At 40.6% G+C, this 23,396-nt stretch overlaps 1 protein-coding gene across 1 annotated transcript in view; it reads right to left on the bottom strand.

Moving 5' to 3' along the window:
- VEGFC (vascular endothelial growth factor C) overlaps nucleotides 1-23,396 on the bottom strand; it is a 108,387-nt gene that overhangs the window by 10,379 nt on the left and 74,612 nt on the right. The window contains exon 6 of the mRNA XM_039219795.1: nucleotides 9,783-9,934. Within this exon, the coding sequence (XP_039075726.1) occupies nucleotides 9,783-9,934 (152 nt within the window). The remainder of the gene's footprint in view (nucleotides 1-9,782; nucleotides 9,935-23,396) is intronic.

The following is a 23,396-nucleotide window of genomic DNA, read 5'->3' on the forward strand; positions in this document are numbered from 1 at the left end:
TCTGTGCGCTGGGCATGGAGCCTGCTTAAGGGTCTCTCTCCATCTCCCTCTGCCCTCCCTGCTTGTGAGCTCCCTTTTTCTCTCTCTCAAAGAAAATAATCGGTATGTTGTAGTTCAATTTGATAGTAAATTGACAAACTCTTGGATCTAATGGTTGCCCCCTCTCAGTAACTTGGTAGACCCAACCTCAGTGCAGGGGATACACTGATGGAACATTCTCAGCTCACAGAGATTCTGCTTTAATTTCTACCAGCCACCAAGCCACAGGAATGCTGTGCTTTCACCTGTTATCGTTCAGAAGACAGAAACCAGACAGTCCAAAGGTGGGTGCACAGTACAGCACAGTTAGTTTCCTGTTAGAAAAATGTGCCCCTAGGCCTGGAGGTTCACCTGAGTTCCATGGGTACATAGATGCATATTAATAGGTGCTCATTTGAAGGCGTTAGGCAGTATTTAGATAATAATGGGGTTTGTAAAAAGGAAAAAAAAAAAAAAAGAGGATAAGCAGACATAGGAAGTAAGATTTCAGAAATAACTGCATATCACGAGGGTTTTAAACCTGTCAAGAGGGTCTTTCCAGGGCAGGACTCAGATGCTGGAAATACTAGAAAAGTAGCTTCTGGTCAACGGGAGCCAAGACTTTGTGTCCCAGTTTCACTGGCAGATGTATTATCTCTGCGTTTCCATTCTGATGCCGCTTATTCACTGCATCCACGCTACTCTGTTTATCTCTATTTCTGGGAAAGCAATAATGCATGATCTTGAAATTAAAAGGAAAGGAAAAATTAAAAGGAGAAAATAAAAGCCTAATGGATATTCAAGCTTCTAAGGGTTCAGACAGGATCTGTTACAGATTAACGAAGACGCTGAGCCCTCAAGTTCTACATCAAAGGTTGCCAGGGCTGTAAATTTGCTCTGTTCCTTAGAGAAGAGAGTAGTTCTCACACGATGAAATTCTCCTTACTAAGCCTGAGTAACTCTAACATCTTAGGAGCAAATATTTTGTATTTAGTGTCTTAGTGAACAATGTTGACCTTTTTGTAAAAGAAATGAAAACCAGTAAACAGATAAAAATGGGCCTTCAAGCGAGATTTTTCCATCTTCTCATCTTTTTTCAACCCTTCTTTTCCTCTGTCACCACAACATGACTCCCCTCCCCCCCCCCAAAGACGGATAGGACCTCTTTATCAGGTTGAAATCAAAATTAATGCTATTTTTAATATTCATGAAAAAATTCAAGGTACCCTGGCTGTGCTGAGCACATGCTCTTGTCATTCCACTACCAGAACACTCCTCATGCGCCCCAGGACCTCTACAGAAAAGGGGAAGCTCTGGAAGCTTCCTAAGCCCAGCCTTAGCACTGCCTTTTTAACTGAATTTCCTATGGCCTTCACTCATTAACACCCAATTCTCCTCTATTCATTGTCTCCAAAATATGCTCTTTCCTTTAGGAACCCTTTAGGGACACTGTCACTGGTGGCCAATTAACCAATTTATTTACCACTGGGTAGAATTCGTTTCAAGGCACTTATCTTTCAAACGTGACAACTCTCTCCTTTGGTTTTACTCTCTTCCCATATGTAGCATATTGCCTTCCCTATAGTATGTATCATAGAATAAGCAAGAATATTCATTCACGCATTCATTCATTGATATGACGGAATAGTACACAGGAATTTAATGAACAAAGGGGTCCTGGAGACCTCAAAATGATTACATCTCCAAAATCTACTGTTGAGAGAAAAAAGTCATGTCACCATTTTTACATATTTTAAGCAAAGCTGTATGATTATATTCTTTGTCTTACGTTAACACATTCATATACCGTAAAAATGGAAGAGCGTGAATGAGAATACAATTTCCAGGCAGTGGTTACCTTTGGGAATAAAGGGTGCCAAATGTGTGACCGTGACTTTGGGTTGTGTCTTAAGTGAGTGTGCAAAATTGGGGTGGAGGAATAGGTCTTTTTTGCTTTTTATTTTCTCCTTTGCTAGATGTTTGAAGGTGGTTTTTTTTTTTTTCCTTTTTTTTAAATTTAAAGAAGTTAAAAATGCAGTCATGACTGCGTCCGCAAAGGAGTGGTTCCACATTTAGTGTGAATCCCTGGTTTGCCACGCTTAGGTGTGCGATGCGGAGGCAAACGACTTCATCCCTCTGGTGCAGTTTCTCATATGTAACTGGGAATTTCGCTCTCGTTTCTTCTTCCTCCTTCTCAAAGTGGTTGTGTAAGGTAGGGAAATTAGTAAGTGTTTTCTCTGTTTCGTGTCCTTCAGATAATGAAGTCTGTCATCGTAACTCGTGAGCTTTACCTAAGGTTTGATCATCTGACCCCTCTGTTCCTTGGATTCTTGTTTCGCTTTTGCAATACCCTTTGGATTTTGTAATAACTAGTTTTTATCCCTATTTTTCCTGACTATTCTCAGTCTCTTTCTCCCAGTTTCTTAGATGCTGACAGCGTGCACGGCGCCAGCGCCTGCTTCTCTTCTTACCATCTCCCACCTCGGTTTTCCTTGGTTGGGCCCGGCTCTTCCCGGCTCTGACGACCTACTCTGGGCGGCAGTGACCACCCAGCCCCAGATCCTACCGCCTTCTGAACGTGTCTCTGTGATTGCTTACACGTACCATAAATGCTAACCTGTGCAGATACAGAAACCAGATTCTCCTTTCCAAATCCACTCTTCCTGGGAACACGTGTTCCCTGTCTTGGTGAACACCGTCCAAGCACTCGCATTTTCAGCTTGCGCCTCTGTGTTCCCCTGCACGTGGCGTTCCCAAGTCGTGACTCTCTTAAAGACGTCTCTCTATCTCCTTTCTTCCCATCCCCATTTCCACCGCCTTGATTCCGGCCCTTGTTGCTTCTGTATGAGATCATTTCAGAAGCTTCTTCTCCAGTTTTTCCACTTGGTTTTGGGACCCAATCTACCTGCTACAGTGCCATCCATGTTCTTCGTATTGTTACACTGCCATCCAGTCTTTCTATGACATACGATGTAAACATCACAGGCCCTACATCTGTCTCTTACTGGTTCCTGAGAGACTTGAAAAAGTCCATCCTTGGCATGGCAGGTGCAGTTGTCTCTACCTCTAGAGACTCGGGCATCCTGTGCTGGGCAGTAGGGATGCAGCCCACACCAGCTCTGGCCCTGTGTTCATCTGTCTGACTCGGATGAACTGACTCACAGGATTTTTCTAGAAGAGCGAGCCTGTCTCCCTTCCTCTCCAGCCCAGCATAATGGCAATAACAAGTAGACACACAGTGTTTGATGAATGACTTAATAAAGCAGAGCACAGTGTACATTTATGTACTTATTGTATTAGACGTACTTGTGTTTGTACTCTGGCACAGAGCTGCTTTAGTTAAGGAATTATCCATTTTTAAAAATACCCCTCACTAGGATGATGTGACACACATGTAAGACTCAGCATAAACATCTCATGAATGAATAGACACTACTTCTATAAAGTAACAAAATCTATGGCATCACTTCTTAATCACAGGTGACTCCCTCCACGGAAAGAGACTTCTTCCTTCCCATGTAAGGGCCCATAGGAATGCATGGAGTTCAAGCAGAAGGAAAATACGGGAGGAAGTAATTGGAAGGAAAGAGAATAATCTATGAAAACATCAACTTGAACATTGATATCTAACCACTTCTAGAAAGAATCCCTTCTACCTCTGGAATTTCTGATCTATCTTGGTACTGATATTGAGACTTGAAATTTTTTTTTTTTTGTACATACTGTAAGATCCTGGGGGAGAGCATGGGTTTAAGAGATGAAAAAGACTTGAATTTTTTTTCTGGCACTTTTCTTAGCTGTTCAGCTTTGTTATGTGCTGAGTAACATTCCTAATACTCTTTTCTCATTTGGAGAATGTCTGTAAAAATAGCAACCAAAGTTTATTGAATGCCAACTGTCAGGCTTCAGGCACTGGGCCAACACGGGGCGGGGTGTCACTGAGTATAAACGTCACTGTGTCCTTATGTATTGGATGTTGTCGTCCTCTTTCTCGTTATCACTCTTACTCTATTACGTTCTTCTACAATACCAGACTAACACATAACACAGCGTCATGTCACTGAAGAGGCTGGCTGTGAGGGTTAGGTTATAAATGTTACGCTGCATTTTTGTACCTAACATTAGAATTTATGTTTTGTACATGAGGAAAATGAGTCACAAAAAGTTGACAGAAGTTAGCAAAACTCACAGCATAAAATGAGTTTTCTAACCCGGAAGCTGCCTGCAGTGTGCACGCTTCCAGCCTGAAGTCGGTGTGTGGACCATCCACGCAGCCACCTCGTGGGGTTGGGGTGAGCATGAGGTCCCGTGTGGAGGGTGCCTGGTGCGTGGAAACACTTCATAAAATCATACAGTGATCATCATATGAACCCGTGTCGTCCCTCTGTGACTGTGCATGTGCTCTGAGGCCAGAAGCAGCCATGCTCATGTGTATCCTCTCTCACACTGCCTCGGAGCTTTCTCGGCCCAAGTTAGAGATGCAGCAGTTATTGATACATGCCTCACTTTATGAAAAATGCATTTATTTACTGAATTATACTTCTTCATAAGTAACAGAACAAATGGTCTGCTACTCATTTAATCTCCTCGTATTGGGAGTTGAATGCTACGCACCTGACAAAGGGATGTTGTCTTCATCCCAACAGTGGCTGGTGAGCCCGCAGGGCTGGGGCGGGGCAGGGAAATTTCAAACTCTCTACAAATGGGGACTGGGAGCTCCTACCTGCTGGGGACTCATGAGAACCTTAAAATATCTGACTTCATTATCATAAAGATTTTAAGCTATCTACCGTTATAAACCTACATGAATTTCAAAACTATAGTTAATAAAACAGGTTAATAAAACAGGTCTATTTCTCTTGGCTTTTCAGAGCCCCATTTTGTTGAGAAAAAATTGGCATACGGTAAAATGCTTGTATTTTAGATTCACTTTTTTTTTTTTTTTTACAAACGTATGCACCCATGTAACTATCACCACAATCAAAATATGGAATGTTTTATCGCCCAAAGTTTCCCTTTGCTCCTTCTAGTCAGTCCCCACCACATGAGGCAACTCCCAAAGTGCTTTCTCTGAATCTAGATGATATCTGTCTTCTCGAGGGTTCATGTAAATTGAATCATGTAACATGTAGTTTTTAGTCTAGCTTCCTTTACTCAGCTTGGTGTTCGGAGACCCATTCCTGGTGGGCGTGTCAACAGCTCATGTGGATTGTACTGCTCAGGAATGTCCCACTGTATGCATGGACCACAGTTTGCTTATGCATTCCCCTCTGACGGATATTTGTCTTGTTTCTAGTTACTGGCTAACGAAGCTTCTGTGAACATTTGTGTGCAAGTTACTGTGTGTAAATGTGTTTTCAGATGATTTATGGATGATATTGGAAGTGTATATTTAAGTTCTTGAGACTCTGCCATAACGGTTTGCAAAGTGGCTATGCCATTTTACATTCCCGTTAACATGAGCATGGCGTCACGTCCTCTCCAGAACTAGCTTTTGTCATTATTTTTAATTTTGGCCACTGTGGTGGCAATTCCTGTTAATTTCTTTTTTAAAAATTTTTAAAAATGTTTTTATTTCTGAGAGAGAGAGAGAGACAGTGTGAGCAGGGGAGGGTCAGAGAGAGAGGGAGACACAGAATCTGAAGCAGGCGCCAGGCTCTGAGCTGTCAGCACAGAACCTGACACGGGGCACGAACCCACAAACCGTGAGATCATGACCTAAGCCGAAGTTGGACGCTTAACCGACGGAGCCACCCAGGCGGCCCAATTCCTTTTATTTCTAAGAAAAGGTTTTATAACATAGCTCTATATTCATCATACATAAATCGCTATGAAAGTAGTTTTTAATTAAATTGTGGGCCACAGTTCACAATAAGTGGAGACCAACATTAAAAAAAAAAGAGAGAGAGAGAGAAACAGAAAAGAAGGAGAAAGTATCTGCATGCGTCATGCCCCATTCACATGGGGACAGTATCATCAATAAGGGAGTAAAAACTGGTTACGGGGGCAGAAGAATCTTCAATGTTGCAGTGGTTTTTGGCTCTCCAAAACCCAACAAAAGCTTCTGAATCAGTATTTAATTTCTGCTGGGCTTTATGGGCTGTCACGTGAGCAGCCTTGGCCTTGAAGATATCCAAAGTGTATGCAAGATAAGGGTTATAAAATTATAGTGAACAGAGGGCTGTCACCGAAGGACCTTCTCTGACTTGAGTGCTCCATCTCAAGGTCACAGAGCAACAGCTGCCTGTGGGCTGCCTTGGGGCTGTTGCCAGTGCTTGATCCCTGGGGTTTTGTGGGTGACGTGAGCTTAGGGAAATAAGTAAAAATAGTTTTTATTATTTAGTTCTACAGAAGTTATTCAAGCCATTAGTATGTCAAATGCTGCGAAAAACAAGGTGGTAACACTAAGTGAGCATCCAAAAGTCATAGAAGTAACAGGTTGTTTTCTTATATGAAGCAAAAGATGTTTTCTAAAGAATGTTACGTAGATTATTTTAAAAAGTATCCTTTTCCTGGAAAGATGACTATTTGGAATGCTTTCTTTAAAAATATATTCATATCTTTATATATTTATATCAATTGGTACTTTCCATATGTAATATGACATATTACTGCTATATTAGTAAATAACTTGCCCTAACGGTTTATCAGCAAATACTGTTACAAAACTATGTTTGATGTTCATGGCTTTTACATTTTTAATTTAACTTTTAACTATAATTTTTGGGGTCATTTTTAGTCCTATGTTGCATTAAAAAACTTCCTACTTCTTTTATGTATAAAGCCCAGATATACATATGATACATAAAGTGATATGAATAGGTTTATGGTTTTAAACTTTATGAGGGAGGAGATTTGAAAAAAGGTCTGCAAAAGGATCTTAGGGGGTGATCATGAAAAAAGAGTTGGGTAGTTCTATAATAAAGGAAAGTGTTTTAAAATAATGTTCTGTTTTACAGTTATATATGACTATAATTTCATGTAAGGTTACACAGTTAACTTAAATCTATACACTATGTATGCTCTATGCATATTAAATAAACATAGATATCGCACCCACACAGATTCATGTGAGTACTGATGTGGAATGTGAAATGCTTTTTTTTTTTTATTGTAGATAGTGATAAAAAAAAAAAAAACCCACGAGGAAACACAGGGAGATGGATGAATGAGATATGAATCTTAATGGTAATAATCAATCTGCCTTTTACTGGCTATCTCTTAGACGCCAGGCACTGGGCTAAGCACCACACTGAGTACTTCATTCATTCCTCTTTACAACCTTGTGCTTTTACATATAAGCAAACTGAAGTACAGACACATGAAATAACCCAACCTTAAAAAGTGACTTAGTGCCAACCTGAATTCAGGCTCAGACCTGGCTCACTGTAAGGCACAGGCTTGATTTGTTCTTTTCGTCTCTCCTAGCCTTCGACAGCCTATGGCACAGTAGTTATATGAGTAAGTAATGGTGAAAATCTGAGGAAAACGTGCAAATGCTACAAAACTGCAGATAAAGAAGTGATTTGATATTAACAAGCACTGGCTGATCAGTTGAGTGTATTCTTTAGTTCCTGACTCTGGAGTGTGATTACCTGCTTCATCTGTACGATAAAGCTAATATGACTACGAACTTCACAGATGCTTTTTGGGAGGAGCTCAGTGAGACCGTGCATGTGAAGGGCTGAAAGTATAGTAGTGACTCAATAATTTTCAAGCATTATTAGCTGGAGACTGTGGAGGTTATAAACCTACCCGAAATGCTCACCACCCAGTGGCACATGCCACGTTTATGGACCCCTACAAATCCATGTGAGGACAAGGGAAATGCAGTAATTGCCACGGGCCTTTGGGAAGCAAAGGAGGCTTGCATTTGGGCAAGACAAACGTCGGAGCGAGACCCTTCCCTGAACTCTGAGAAGTGGACGGGGCTTTGGGAAGGCAGAACATGAAGGGAATTCATTGTGAGCCAGGCCCAGGACAGAAAGGAGAAACAGGGCAGGAAATGAGCTCTGTGTTCAGGGAATGAGACTTGGTGAAACCCAGACGTGGTGAGAAATGAGAAGTGAAACAAGAAAGGAAGTCTGATTGCAAGACACAGAGGTACGTAATCTGTGCGCAGGTCTTTGAGCAGCTGAGAGCGACGGACAGTTTGTGGTCAGATGGAGGGAGTGATGCCTTCTGAAGCTTATGCGTGACATTACACAGGAGCTGGGGAAAGTTCTGGCATGAGAAAATGGGCGTCGACACCGCTGCATTAGGTCAGACCTGCACACGGAGTGAAGTGGGCGGGGATGGCAGTGACAGAAAGGAGCCACACGTCTAGGAAGGAGCAAATATCTCCCATCTCCCCCCCCCCCAATAAAATCAGGACAAACAAGCGAAATGACAGCCGTATGATTTCAAGCCCTCAAAGAACAGGAGAGAAAAGTGCTTTGAATAATTTAGAAATAAGCAGAATTAATCTTTGAGTTTTGTACCTATTATATCTAATACAAACAGAGCAATAGAGGAGATTCAGATATATTTTAAGTCAATCTTAAATCATAACTCTGGGAACAGTCAGCATGGGGATTAACGGCTGAAGTGCTCAGAACCGACCACCCGCCACGGGGCAGGGGAGGGGGCAACTTTCAGAGCTGCGTGAGTGAACTCACACACACAACAACTTGGGGGGATGCTCGTCCCCCTGTACGGCAGCATCAGTTTCATTCACAGCAGCCTGTAAGAGATTTCTGTTCTCACGCAAAGGACAGACTTCACTCAAATGACGCTATCCTTAGTTTAAGTGACCCTGGAAAGATCAGGCCTCCTATCTGCCACACTAAGTAAAGAGAAATGGGGAAGACTGCTCTCAACCTATCACATTTATTGTCAAGTCCCCTACAATGCAAGGCTAAAACTTTTTTTTTTTTTGGTAATATATATGTTTGCCCATCAATTTATTGAAAATTTTGTTATAGATGTCAAAGCTTAGTAAATGTTGTTTGCATGCACTGGATAGCCTAAGGATCAAAGAGCTGAATCCTTCTGTTGGGGCACAGAACAGAAAGTTCCTAGATTTTTGATGACAATGCAAAATGACTCAATAGACACTATTCAGGGTCCGCCCTCGATGCTGTCTCCGGGTCCTTCTATGTGATCTAATGCAGCAAATGTTGCCATTTACAAGCCTAAAAAATTTGATGAGAAAGGAATTTGAGTAACAGATGGTACTTTGAATGTTAATTTGAAATAATGGTAAGAGAAACTTCTTTCAAGTAGTTCATCAGCATTTCAATATTCAGTCCTGGCTAAAATAAACAATATGAATAGACAGAGAAAGACAACTGAGATTGAAAAAAGACAACGGAATGCTAATAGATGTGAAGTAATTTTTTCCTATTTACCTTTTGTTTTGGACCAAAAGTCTTACTGAGGCTTAAATGTTTTTTGCTTGAAGAACATCATTTATGAGTTTGCACACTTGATTTCATGAGTGTTAGATCAATCAGGCTAAATTACTGATAATAGAATATTGGTGGGATGTGTATCATTCCACAGAAATACTTGCTTTATATTGTTAACTAGATTGTCTATAAAAAGGGCTTCCCTGTTTCAGTTTGATTTTATTTTCATGGCAGACTGTCCAATTTGTCTTTTGCATTTGATGCAAAGTATATTATAGAAAGTTTCACAAAAATTCTTTTAATAAACTATGTTGACTTGAAAATACTTTTATATTAGTAGAGGATACAGAAAAAGTAGATTTAATTCATACTCACTGTGGTAGTGTTGCTGGCAGGGAACGTCTAATAATTGAATGAACTTGTCTGTAAACGTCCAGTTTAGACATGCATCGGCAGGAAGTGTGATTGGCAAAACTGATTGTTACTGGTTTGGGGCCTTGAGAGAGAGGCACTGTAATTTCAAACAACTACAAAGAAGAGACAAAAAGAAGAAAAAATTATATAGATGCTAGACAGCGTTTTTATGGTAAATGCTGGAGTCCAAAAAGAGTGAGGTTAATTCTTTACGATACATAGTGCTTCATGATACACATGCAGGCTGCAGAAGTTGGTTTATGATTACGCCGTAAAAACTGTTTTGCTTTAAATCAGTAAGTATCCTGGGGCGCCTGGGTGGCTTAGTCGGTTAAGCGTCCGACTTTCGCTTGGGTCATGATCTCGCGGTTCGTGGGTTCGAGCCCCGCGTCGGGCTCTGTGCTGACTGCCAGCTCAGAGCCTGGAGCCTGTTTCAGTCTGTGACTCCCTCTCTCTCTGACCCTCCCCTCCTCATGCTGTCTCTCTCTCTCCTAGAAATAAATAAAACATTAAAAAAAAATAAATCAGTAAGTATCCTTTATTAGAATAATAAATAGTCCATATGCTTCTCTCACGTCACTATTACAAAGCATATTTGATAACCAGCTAAGGATTACGGAGCAGAGGTGCAGTAGACCAGTGTGTTTGGGGAAAAAGCATTTTTTTCAGAATCCTCAATTATTGCAGGGTTTATTAAAAAGCGGCACAGATATAAATATCTTTGTTAATATAAGAGTAAAAAGCTATTGGCCACACAACCTAGAGATCTTTGGTTAAATCCTATTCTATGTAAACCAAATACAGAGACATAAAATACATAGATGTGAAATCAATTTTCATTCCAAACTAAATTTCTCCCTCAAAGCAGTTTTACATTTGTCTGAGGTATCTTCTGAATTTATTATGTTTAGAAGAAACTAAAAACACTCATCACTTAGTAGATAAAGCTTTGTTTCTCCTCTTTGACACAGGCATTATGAAAATAGTAAGGTCGGACATAATACATGATTGTAGGTTATAGTCTGAAAATTCAAAGTCTCATTCGGAATGCCTTGTTTATGAGAACTTCAATTCTTCTCTTCCTTTTCCAAAGTCAATATTTTAAGTAGAATACACAAATAAATTAATGGTTATGTAAAACTAAGTAGATTTAAATTCTTAAGTTTCTCAGAATCTAACTTATTAGGGGTGCCTGGGTAGCTTAGTCAGTTAAATGTCCAACTTCAGCTCAGGTCATGATCTCACCGTTCTGGAGCTCGAGTCCCGCATGGGGCTCTGTGCTGACAGCTCAGAACCTGGAGCCTGTTTCAGATTCTGTGTCTCTCTCTCTCTGTTTCTGACCCTCCCCTACCCAGGCTCTGTCTCTCTCAAAAATAAAGCATTAAAATTAAAAAAAAAAAAAATCTACATCAATAATCATGGTAAAAGTGAAGTCCTGGCCATTATGTGCTTGATAAGCTCCATCTGTAGTAATAGGACGATAGCTGAAGGAGTTTGGTGTTATTTGTGCCTTTCAGGGAATTTGAGCAGGGCTGAAAAGGATGACAAACTCCAGGGCGTTGTGGTTCAGCCCCTCACTGTACTTTCATGCCAGCACGTGAAGATCATTGAAAATCTTCAGGGAACAGAATTAGCTGCCCATTTAGTCTAACAGGGAGATTTATGGACATGAATTTTGAAAGAAGAAATACAGAGATATCTAAATTATAAAATTCACGTTTTCTACTTTTGAAATACATTATATATTCATTGAAAAATTCAGCTACTTCATTAGCATAAGTGCCTTAGGAGGAAGGATCACAAAGTCACACCCCAACAACGCATTTTATTACCAACCCCTCTTGTAAGTTTGGAAAATTACAAGAGGGGAAAAGTCACTTAACTAAGTTGTATATTTCATTAAAAATCAGTCAAGTTGAGGAAACATTTGACCCATTGTTCATGGGATGGTTATAAAAATTACATATGCTAATGTCAATGAGTTTGATATGCATATTGATTGCTACATACATGTTTTTATTATATTTTGCACATATTCTCAAGATTCTAGACATTCTCCAGAATACTGTAAATGATACACAGATAATCTCAACATATGACCTCACCATATCCCAGTATTATGTCTTTGACCAGTTACTTATCTAGAAAGACATTTGTTTATGCACACTGGAAGACACCTTCACCCTGGTAGAAATCCTTTGCACTAGGTAACACTCTTTTAAGAGACAGAATTCTGCAGGGTCTATGTACACTACAGTTTTTCTGCTTATCACATCTTAGGACCCTTGTGTAAGAACCAGTATAGCACAAGAAATGTATGTTTAATAAATTGCTTATTCAATTTCTGTATGTATAAAATGTATAAATTATTTAAACCCTGGGTAATGGTAGAAATGGTAAGAAGATGTCTAGGCTGGCTCACAAAATCCTAAGAACTTATGTCTAACAGGCAGTTAGATTTGTGTCTAGAGCTTAGGAGAGCCATTTCAAAGCCATCAATGAAAGCTGCACTTGACATCTTGGACACCGATGAGATTACTTGGAGAGGTCATTCTGAAAGAACGGAGAAAATGTCTGATAGAAACCTGGGGAACAGGTGCAGGGAAGGGGTGAAAAAGGCAAAGGAAATAGTAAATACATCTGGGAAGAAGAAGGACATGAACATGGAGAGTCAGGACGGGGTTACTGTTAAACCAAGAGACGCCAGAAGAGAAGAGGGCTTCAGAGAGGCGTGTGTGGTCACGGGGTCCAAAGTCTTGGGGAAATGAAGTGTAAGGATAGACTGAGGACAACTGGGTACCAGAGCAGCTCCAGGCCCTGTGGGGGGCCGGGCTGTGGGACAGGAGCGGGGTGGGGGGGCATGGAGAGAAGACAGGCCTCCCGTAACCAGAGGGAACATGCTCAGTTGGCTCAGGCCAGAGGAGGCAGTTTTCGCTTACAGAATGCATGTGATCGCTACAGGATCTGACGCTGTCTCCAGCCACAGGAGGCAGCACGGAGCCCTGCAAGGGTGGCCTACGCTGCGCGGCCTGAGATCCCTGCTGTTGTGGAAGGGCGCCTGGTGTTCCCGCCCTCAGGGGCTGCTGTGTCCCAGAGGGCACCCTCGCAAGGTTTCCCAAGGGCTAAGACATCTCGGTCCCCTTCAGCCACTGCTGGGGGGATGATGTCCACAGTTAAGACCCACCCGTGAGTCCCGAGTGTACCCTTAGGAACGGGGGCTCTGAAGAATGTTCTGGTGGGAGGGGAGCACTCCTATGCATTAAGAAAGCACCTTCCTGGAAAGAAAAAAACAAAAACTATACTTCCAAGGGGTGGAAGAGATTTGTGTCTGTGAACTCACTGACTAAAGGGACAGGTAAACAGGCACTAAAGGAAAATCACTGTTAGAGAACTATTTTTTCCTGTATTAAAACTACATTCATAAGTATTAAAACTATACAGGAGAATGGGAAAGAAAAATTTCACTTAGGTTGAAATAAATAAAACCCCCAAATTTTAATTACTTATGTTTCATTTCTCTTATTTGAGTCTAGGCAGGCAACTGGTCAGCTGAATTCATTTAATTCAGCTAAAGGAAAAAAGAGGCTGAAAAGTTTAAAAAAAAAGTTCCTTCTCTTGAAACACATGTTCCAACTCCAAATTCTTACCTGAGTTTTTCAGATCTTTTTTTTTTTTTTAATACTCTACTTGAGTGTGTCAGTGTGGACAAAATTTAAGGGTCCAAAGAAAGATGCCTTGACCAATATTAAAAGTAGAAAGGTTCTTGATAAATAAGTTTTATTCATCTGCCAACTTACCAAATATAGGGGAGCATGCCGTACGTGTGCACAGTAAGCACAATGGTACCTATCGTGGCTCCTGTCCTATACTGAGGAGGCTCTTTCCTTTTTCCAGTTTCTTTGTTCACTGGTCTTAAGTGTGTGGATTGATTGACTTTTCACATTTAAAATGATTATAAGGTTTCCACTCCCTTTTTAAGAAGTATGGTGAATTCCATTTCCTTACTCATAGATCAGTTTGTAAATTGTACATAGCTATATTTACTCCCTACATTACTAAGAGTGTCCACAGACCGTTTACCCTAATCAGATAGTATGAGCTTTGGAAATGTAAACTTGTTTGAACAGAAAATAATAATTTGAATCACTTTATAAATTCACAGCTCCCCCCAAATAATTAAATATAATTTCCAAATAACCAGCAACTTCCCTCCTTTACTAGAGTTAGACGAATAATCAAGAACCGAGTCTCAGAAACAGACATTTGAGTCCTGCATCTGCAATTTACTACTTCCGTGACTTGGAAGAATTATCTCATTTCCCTTTGCCTCCATTTTGTTATCCATAAAATAGGGATCATAATGGTGGTGGTGTTCTTTGAACAATGGTTCTCCTTCAAAATTGATCTGAATCTTTGTTAGAATAACAATGATTTGTTTAACATTTTACCTTGTTTAGTTTTCAATAACTATTGAGAACCAATAAGATGCTGAGAACCAGGTGCCTTGGCAACTTCTCAAGTCATCAATCAATGACTCTTGTCACAGGCAACCCGCTCTCCCCTTCCCTCTTTCTCTCTCATATATATGCACACATATACACATATAATGGTCCTAGGTAAGAAGTTTTAAACTATCAAATAGTTTATCACACATGCTGTTAGTAAGCAAGAACCTACAGCTTAACCCTCTCGAAATCTGTGCTTGCCAGTATATAAAGATCTGAACCAACACAGTCACTATAACTTTCCTTCAAAGGAGTCAAGTTCTATCTGGGCACATCGCTGTTGAAACAGTAAATTAACTCTTTATATTTCAAAAAAACAAGAATCTTCCTACTAAACTGTTTTGTGCCTTCACGTGTGCACAACAGTGTTCTCTACTCTAGATGTAAGCTCAGAGAGTGCAAAATGTACGTATGATGTTCAGCATTAGCTAACAATTCCATGTATAGATGTGGACTCAGTCAATCTTAATTGAGGATGATGACATTTATACTTCGATATTTTGAACACGATGATTTTCCTAAAATAGTTTTATGCTGTAAAGTGAGCTGGTCTTGAACAGTACATGATAATAGCGTGTATCTAACTTAGGATCTAAGGAGTAACAGAATTTATAATGGACCAGTACTATCTGCATATGCCTGTCTGAAGAGTTTTGGAGATCAAAAGATGACATTTAAACAAGCCTGGACATTGGGGAAATAAAAAAATGTGTGTATTCTGTAAAGCTGTAATAAACAAGAGGAAACACCAAGCATTTCCAACTGAATGGTTCCCAGTTGTTATCTACTGGAATTCTTTAATAAGAGTATTTAATAGTCAATTCTCACCAACAAGAATGGACTTCAAATAAAGCCACATTCTGAAACAATAGGCTGTTTATACCAGCCTAGCAACAGTTGTAAAGCAACAATTCCTATTTCTACTTATCTTGCAGGCTATTCAAGAGAAAGGTGTAGAACTTCCTTACTGCAGGAAGGACTGCGGTTTAGTATTAGTATTACACTTCAAGGGGATGTCTGTGTGGGTACAAATATGAAACAAAAAGATGCCGCCCTTTACAACATCTTTATACCCAGAAATATGACTAGTTTCTCTTCATCACGTATCTCATTGCCATATTTAATTTAAATATTTCAACCTTGAGTTCATTAATGAAGTATAGAAGCAATCTGGAGTTCCTGGAGAGTATGGTTAGTGACTGTAAGATGACTTAGAGAAATCACACAGCACTTAAATAATTCCTAAAAATGGAAAAAGGTGAAAATTGAGGTTCACTGTCAGCTTCTCAAGTGAGTGGACCAACCACAGGGCCACTGTCCAGGGGCAGAGAACTTCCATTGGGTCGGGGAGATGACAGGCTAGCCGACCCTAACAGATTGTTTGGTACTGAATTAATTTTTACATATTGTTATACATAAAATGCATACACAATGCTACAATTAGAAATCCCAATCCAGGAGTGTTAGAAATACTGAATCAAATTTGTACACATGATCAAGGCCTAGAGTTGGGGGGGCGCCTGGGTGGCTCAGTCGGTTAAGCGTCTGACTTCAGCTCAGGTTCTGATCTTGCAGTTCGTGGGTTCGAGCCCTGCATTGGGTTCTTTACTGGCAGCTCAGAGCCTGGAGCCTGTTTCAGATTCTGTGTCTCCCTCTCTCTCTTCCCCTTCCTCGCTCATGCTCCTTCTCTCTCTCTCTCAAAAATAAAAATAAACTGTTAAAAAAAATCTGTAGAGTTGGAAAAAGGGGGTTATTTAACAGATGCATTATTTTTTTTTTCTTAAGGCAAAGGTGATTCTTAGACTTCTGATAACTGGTATTGGTAGAGAGCTTTTCCCCACATCTGGACAAAACCTGATTTCCAACTGCACTTGCCAACTATTAATTAGCTAAAGATTCCAAACAAATCGCATTCCACTTGTTGAATACATATGAATGGAATCTTTCGAACTGCTGCAGTGCAAAACAATACCTCAAAGTTTCATTCCATAGCTGCACGTTTTTACCTGGGTTTTAATAAAGTTCGCTGTAAAAGAAAATTTTATAAAGCACTCAGTTGAACACAGATATAATCTGGAATGTTTTTGCTAATATATACGCTTACACTATTTCCTTATGGAATAATAAATGTAATAGTTTTTTTCTTTTTTTTCCGGATGGCAACACAGAATTTTAAATAATGCTGTGCATGTCCATCAGCATGGGCTAGGGGGACCCGGTTTCCAGAGCGAGCTGGGTCCTTCTGGCACTACCGAACACAGCAAAGAGGGGACAGTTCTTGGAGCTCTAACCCCAAGATTTCCAGAGAAGCCCCACGGGCTTAGTAGGTCTTCTTTTTCATTCCTATCTTTGGGAAAACTATGTAAGGTCAAAACTAACATTGAGATAACTTTTTTAATCCAAGCGTTTGTCTCCAATGCAGATGACTTTCTTCTGCTTTTATTTGAGTCATCAAATAATTTATCTCCTGCAAAATTCACTTTCTGGTTTTTAGTTATAGGTCTTAAATACGCAACTTCTCGTAAGAACATAGACGGAAGGCCTATGTTTAGGAAGAAGGTCAAAAAGGCACCCAGTCGACTTCTCAGAAGCAGACAGCAGGGGGGACTCGGAGCAATTGTGACCCATTAGTTCCCTTTGGAACTCGCATGGCCTGTGGTTTCAACTAGTGGCGGGTTTCCTTGCACATGCTAGTAACCTGCCCTCCACGGAGCCCCGTAAAGAAAACATTCTAGGAAGTGTCTATAAAAAAGGTGGGTTTGATGTTACTTACGGTACAATGTCTTTAACATTTATATGATTCTAGTGGGTGACTTTTGTTGCTACAGGTTGTGTCTGGAACTCCTTGAACAGAACAAAAACTCTTTTTTGTCCCCTTCAGAAAATACAGCAGTAAGAAACTTCCTTTTGTGTTGTAAAGAGATCCTCACATGCTCCCATTTACAGTACATTAAAAATATAATAAAATATATGCTTAGGAAAGCTATTACTTAGGTATAAGCCTTTACAAGCTGCAATATTAGTAAAAATGTTAAAACACGCATGAAAACATTGCCTTCAGGAGTTTCATGCCGTGTTCTCCTTGATATGCACTTCCACAAACCCTTGCACTTACTTCTTTTTCACAATGCTTAGGCTACTTTTATTTGCTTGATAAATGTTGACGTTCCCTGCTAACTTGTGAGCTCCATGAATGCAGGGTTCCTACATCGCTAGGTACCCATTATAGAGCAGGGTATGAAGCACCCACAGTTACGTCCTGCACCACAGCTCTTAATGGAATTTAAACGAAAATAATTGCTTTTACTATTAAAAAAGATCTCAATGGATTCTTTGGGTGGGAGAAGGGAAGATATTATAAAATTAGAAGGAGAAATGGATGGGACTATCAATGACCGAATGCTGGCTTTCCCTTGGCACTGGCTTTTATATGAATTCTGTACATAGTAACAAGTATACCACAGCCTCCCACAACATTCATCAATATGATGTTTCCTCTCATAGCTATAGCGAGGGAGCCAATCACTGCTATAGAATTCTAGAATTACATGCCCAATTGTCTTCTGGTATCTCCACTTAGAAATAACTCAGATTTTTCAAAATCAGCATATTCCCAACTCTACTCTTGACTCCAAATCTGTTCTTTTTCCTTTATTCATTCAACTGAGTGTTAGTGTTTCCCACATGCCTATGACTGTGCTATGCTTCAGGGTAATAACCAAACACAATCTTTTCTTTTGTGGAGTTTAGGGCTTAGGAACTAAAACAGTCTGACAGATAAGGTAATGATGTTATCATATGGGCAATAAAAGATGCTACGGAGCAGATAACATGATGCCCTGGAAGTGACATCCATATATAGGCTTGAAGATGAGTAGAAATTAGCTAGATGAGTGGAGAAGCCAAGGCAGTGTATAAGAAGTTGTTTCAAACACAGAGGACAGCATTGTAGTGACTCTGAGGTAGGAGACAGTGACATAATTTAAGGAGTGAGAGCATTTGGGTCCTTGTGGAAAGCAGTATTTGGGGGAAAGAGCAGTGGCCACTGACGCTGCAGATTACAATGGCAGCCAGGACAGGGAGGGCCTAGTGAACCATGGTGATGAATTTAACCTAAAGAAGACACCTTAAGGAGAGTATTGCTCAAAATATTTAACGATTTAGAACATTTGCATCAACAAATAAGAATGATGCTAGTGGGGCGCCTGGGTGGCTCAGTCAGTTGAGCGTCGGACTTCAGCTCAGGTCATGATCTCGAGGTTCGTGGGTTCGAGCCCCACATTGGGCTCTGTGCCGACAGCCAGCTCAGAGCCTGGAGCCTGTTTCAGATTCTGTGTCTGATCCTCCCCTGCTCATGCTGTCTCTATCTCTCTCTCAAAAATAAATAAAGTATTTAAAAAAAAAAAAAAGAATAATGCTAGCACAGTCACTGACTTAGCAATGAGCAAAGAGAAAACTCACTGCTATAATGTGGCCAACGGACTGGAGGGAAGTAAGAGTGGAGACACAGGACCAGGTACTAGGATGGCCCAGGTGATTGATGAATGTGGCCTAGATCAGAGGGGGATCAGCAGGTTGAAGACACTGGATGCGTTCTAGCCACGTCTGGAAGACAGATTTCACAGCAATTGATTGGTCTTGTAGCGAAAGGAAGAATAGCTTGGACTAACCAACAAGAGGAGTGGTGTTACTTACCAAGACAGAGAATACCAGAAGAGGAAAAGGCTTATTGCTTGTCTATTTGTGCAGGTGGGGTGGGTGTGGGGGAAGAGATCATAAACTCCAATATGGCACACACTTTCTGTGACCATCAAAGAGGAAGCAGCGTCACAGGGTTGAGTATGGGGGCCATGAGAGAAGTCTGAGCTGGATAAGGGTTTTGGAGTAATCCCCATGAAGAGCAAACTAGTGTAGATGCGGAAACCCAAGGAGAAGGTGTGGACTCAGAAAAGAACGTGTCCTGGGGCAAGAGCTTTGAGGGCTAAGTACCTTGTTTTCAAAGCACTTCAAATTTTTAATTCAAACTTTGCTGAAGAGCTGCAGAGTGTGAATGAGACCAGATGAGGCCAGTCTGCTCTTACAGTGATGCACACGTTTAAAAACACTACCGCTCTGCAGATCACAACTTGTGGGGATTGTGATTACTGCACATATCAAACCTATCATAAAAGAGCCAAGAGAAACTTGAGAAAACCACATCAACCAACAGCAAGGAACAGGCCTCAAAAATTTTATAGGCAAATTCCTGATTTTTTGTATGAGCAGGTGACTGGAGGAGGCAGGTGAAATGATTTCAACATCATAAATCTGTTATAAAAGGAAATCTAAATTCTATGGAGCCTGGAGGTGCAAGAGAATGAAATACAGTAAGAACTAATCCCATATGATCTAAAGTAGATTTCGTTTTCCTGTAGAAAAATATATTGGACAAAATTCTGGTTCACCTACACATACCTGAAACTTAGCACTAAACGCTCATAGCAGGGAAGCCTTACACATTCTGAAGACTGCAACCATGTGAGGCTTCCAGCGTGTCAGACAAGTGTGTGTGCTGTTGTGCAAGCACACTCATCCTTGAACAAGTGCTTTCACTCTGGCATCAATGAGGTAAACACGGGACATAATCACCCCACTGTGGGGAACAAGTATTCACTGGTCACAGAAAAACCACTAATGATCTGCTGAAGACTACATTCACTGACTGTGTTTACTAACAATGGTGTTCTGTTTTCCACGTTTAGATTTTACTCAAGGCACTCCTCATATCTACTTGGTACATGTTGTGTAATGTAAGCATGTGTTTAGTAAGACAATGATAAGAAGAATAGAAGGGTGACTTTTTTAAAGTTTATTTATTTATTTATTTTGAGAGAGAGAGGGAGGGGAAGAGAGAGAGAGGGAGAGGGAGGGGGAGAAGGGAGAGATAGCAGGAGAGGCAGAGAATCCCAAGCAAGGCTCCACACTGTTAGTGTGCAGCCTGACGCGGGGCTCGAACTCACAAACCAGGAGATCATGACCTGAGCTGAAGCTGGACCCTTACCTGGCTGAGCCACCCAGGCACCCCCAGAATGGTGACTTTTGTTCCCTATCATTTATGAATGGGAAAAAAAGGAGGATAATTTTCTGTTAAAAAAAACATTTAAAAATATTTTTCTAAAACTTATAGCATATATATTTCATTAGACAACAGGAGCCATTTATTTAAAAATTACACAAGTGAGTTGGGGCACCCAGGTGGCTTAGGAGGTTGAGCCTCTGTATCTTGATTTCAGCTCTGGTCATGATCTCTCAGTTTGTAGGATCGAGCCCCATGTCAGGCTCTGCACTAACAGCACGGAGCCTTCTTGGGATTCTCTCTCTCTCTCTCTCTCTCTCTCTCTCTCCCCCCCACCCCTGCTCTTGTGCATGCCCTTTCTCTCTCAAAATTACACAGGTGACTTAATCAACTATTTTATTATTATTAACCTTCAAGGCAGTTGTTTTAAAATCTGGTTCAACAGATAAGGACTAGGGTAAGGAAGGCACCTCCTTGTAAATGTGGGGTAAAAATACTGTGGGTTTGTCCATATTTTCATCTTTTTCTGATGGTAGGATCCAGTTTACATGTGGTTTCAAAGGAAGTTGTATGCTAACGTCGTGGTAGATACTCAGGAAACTGATGAATGACACAGACCTGCTTTTGGCTTTATGGAGGGGGCAGCCAATATAATAATGGCTATATTGTTATCAACTGATTTATAAGCTGTAGTAAGTGCAGTGAAAGAAAAGTATGGGAAACTATACAGAATTTAAGAGAAACACAGGATCCAATCATGGAGGTCAGAAGAGTCTCCCCCAAGGACTTCTTGAGTCATGTGATGGGGGTTGGAAGAACTGGTCCTCCAGCAAGGAGGAGACTAGAAGCTAGAGTCTGAGCAAAGATCCTGGCCCAGAGGGGGCACGGTGGTTCCCAGGACCCCGGGGCATTTGAAAGCACAGAAAGTAAGCACAAGGGACAATTCTGTCAGATGGTGCTAGAGAGCCAAGCAGACCATCAAGGCTGTGATAAAGATTTTGGTCGTATTCTGAGAGCAGTGGGAACTCACTGAAGCAAACACCATCAGTCTTGTGTCTCTAAAAATATCCCATTGGAGGCAATTAAGAGAATAGATGGGGAAGAGGGGAAATGGAAGCAGGAGAGCAGAGAGACTGGCTTTTCATTATCTGGAAAAAGCATGAAAAGTATGTTGGACTAGAGTGATGGTGGTGGACATGGGGATTCAAGATACTTAGGGGACAAAACTCACATCGCGTTGGTGACAGGCTGCATGTGTGACGAGAGCAGCGAGAGGTCAAGGACGACCCCCGTGCTCCTGACTGGAGATGAAGACATGCGTCCAGAGGGGAACCCCAGGACCAGGGTGTTGTTTGGGCTGAGCGTGGTGCGGGGGAATGAAGAGTATGTCAGAGGAACTATTACACAAAATGCCTGAGCATCTGTATCTAAAGAAGATAAAGTTTGTAACAGGTAATTTAAATATTAAAATGTTTAATAAATATTATAAAGTATGACTTTTTTTTTTACCAAAAATTTTACCAAAAATTTATTTTGAGAGAGAGTGCATATGACTGAGAATGAGTGGAGGAGGGGCAGAGAGAGAGGGAGAGAGAGAATCCCAGGCAGGCTCTGCACTGTCAGCCCAGAGCCCGACACGGGCTTGATCCCACGAACTGCGAGACCATGACCTGAGCCGAGATCAAGGATCAGACACTTAATGGACTGAGTCACCCAGGCGCCCCAAAGAAAGTTCATTTAAAATTATTTTTTCTATCAACTTAACAAGAAATCACAGAAGAATCTGTGGAAGAAATTAGTAATGAAAAACAGCTTTACGTATTGTCAACTGGCAACGGATTTTCATCAAGAAAATAAATTAAGAAGACAGGAATCTCCAGAAAGGAACAAAACGCAACCCCAGTGCTAAGACAGTTATTACTCAACTTTCCACCTTTACAACATGAGCACTCTAACCATAAAGTTTCATCCACCAACCAAATCCAATAAGGCATATTTGAAATGGCAAATAATGAGCTCTTTGTAGATAACATTTTATTTCATGAAACAATTCTTCAAAATCTAACTTTTGAGACTATTCTATATCATCCCATTTTTAAAACAGTTCTAGTCTTCTGGTCTTTGGAAACTGCAACCGGTTTATCTGGACTTCCTTCAGGTCAACCAAAATGATAATATAATCTAGGGTCAATATCATATTGCTTAATGGAAATATTTAAAATATATGCTATAAAAGGCACTCTAAAAAGGTAATTTTCCAAATCACACGCATGTATATTCTCTAACTTTGAAAACTCAGAAGGCCAAAAATCCTTTTATGGACTTCAGCTTAAACATGAGAGCAGTGACAATTTTAATTTTAACATCTCCTTAAACATGAATGTTACATTTTGGAGACTATCCCACTGGAATAAGTAGTTAAATTTAGAACAAAAACAAAAATGGTGTTTAGTTCCAACACCTATAAAAGGATTTTTAAAATCCTGTTATACTTCAGGGTTACGATGGGATAAAGGCCTATTATCCAGTAAAACCTGTGAAATTCGTAGCATTTTATTCAGAATAGTGTACAGTAAATCTCCACCTCCTCAGCTACCAAATTCCTAAACACGGTTTGATAAAGAAGAGGGGAATGAGCAAAGAAGTGTTATTGTGCTCAAACACTACAATGATGCTATTATTCCATTAAAATATTAGAATTTTATCACACACTGGACTGTTACGCTGTGACCCACAGGCAAAGACTCTCCTCAGGAAGTTTCTAACTGCATGTATTTGGGAGTATCCTGCTTCATCCAGAATAACGAACTCCTCCTGGCAGTGCTGAATTATGATGATAACAGAGAAGACACCAGGCCCCAAGGGGTCACTTTTTAGATTTTTTTTTTTTAATCTTAAGAGTTTTGGCAGCGGTAAATGGAATGGAAAACACAGTTTGAGAATTTTTGTTTCCTCTTGCGAGTCTCAGTATCTGAAACGGCTTGTTCCTTCATCAGGTATATGAGCAATAAAAAG

This window comes from Hyaena hyaena, unplaced genomic scaffold (genome assembly GCF_003009895.1).
Source record: "Hyaena hyaena isolate Hyena2069 unplaced genomic scaffold, ASM300989v1 scaffold_835, whole genome shotgun sequence".
In the NCBI taxonomy this organism is placed as follows: domain Eukaryota; kingdom Metazoa; phylum Chordata; class Mammalia; order Carnivora; family Hyaenidae; genus Hyaena; species Hyaena hyaena.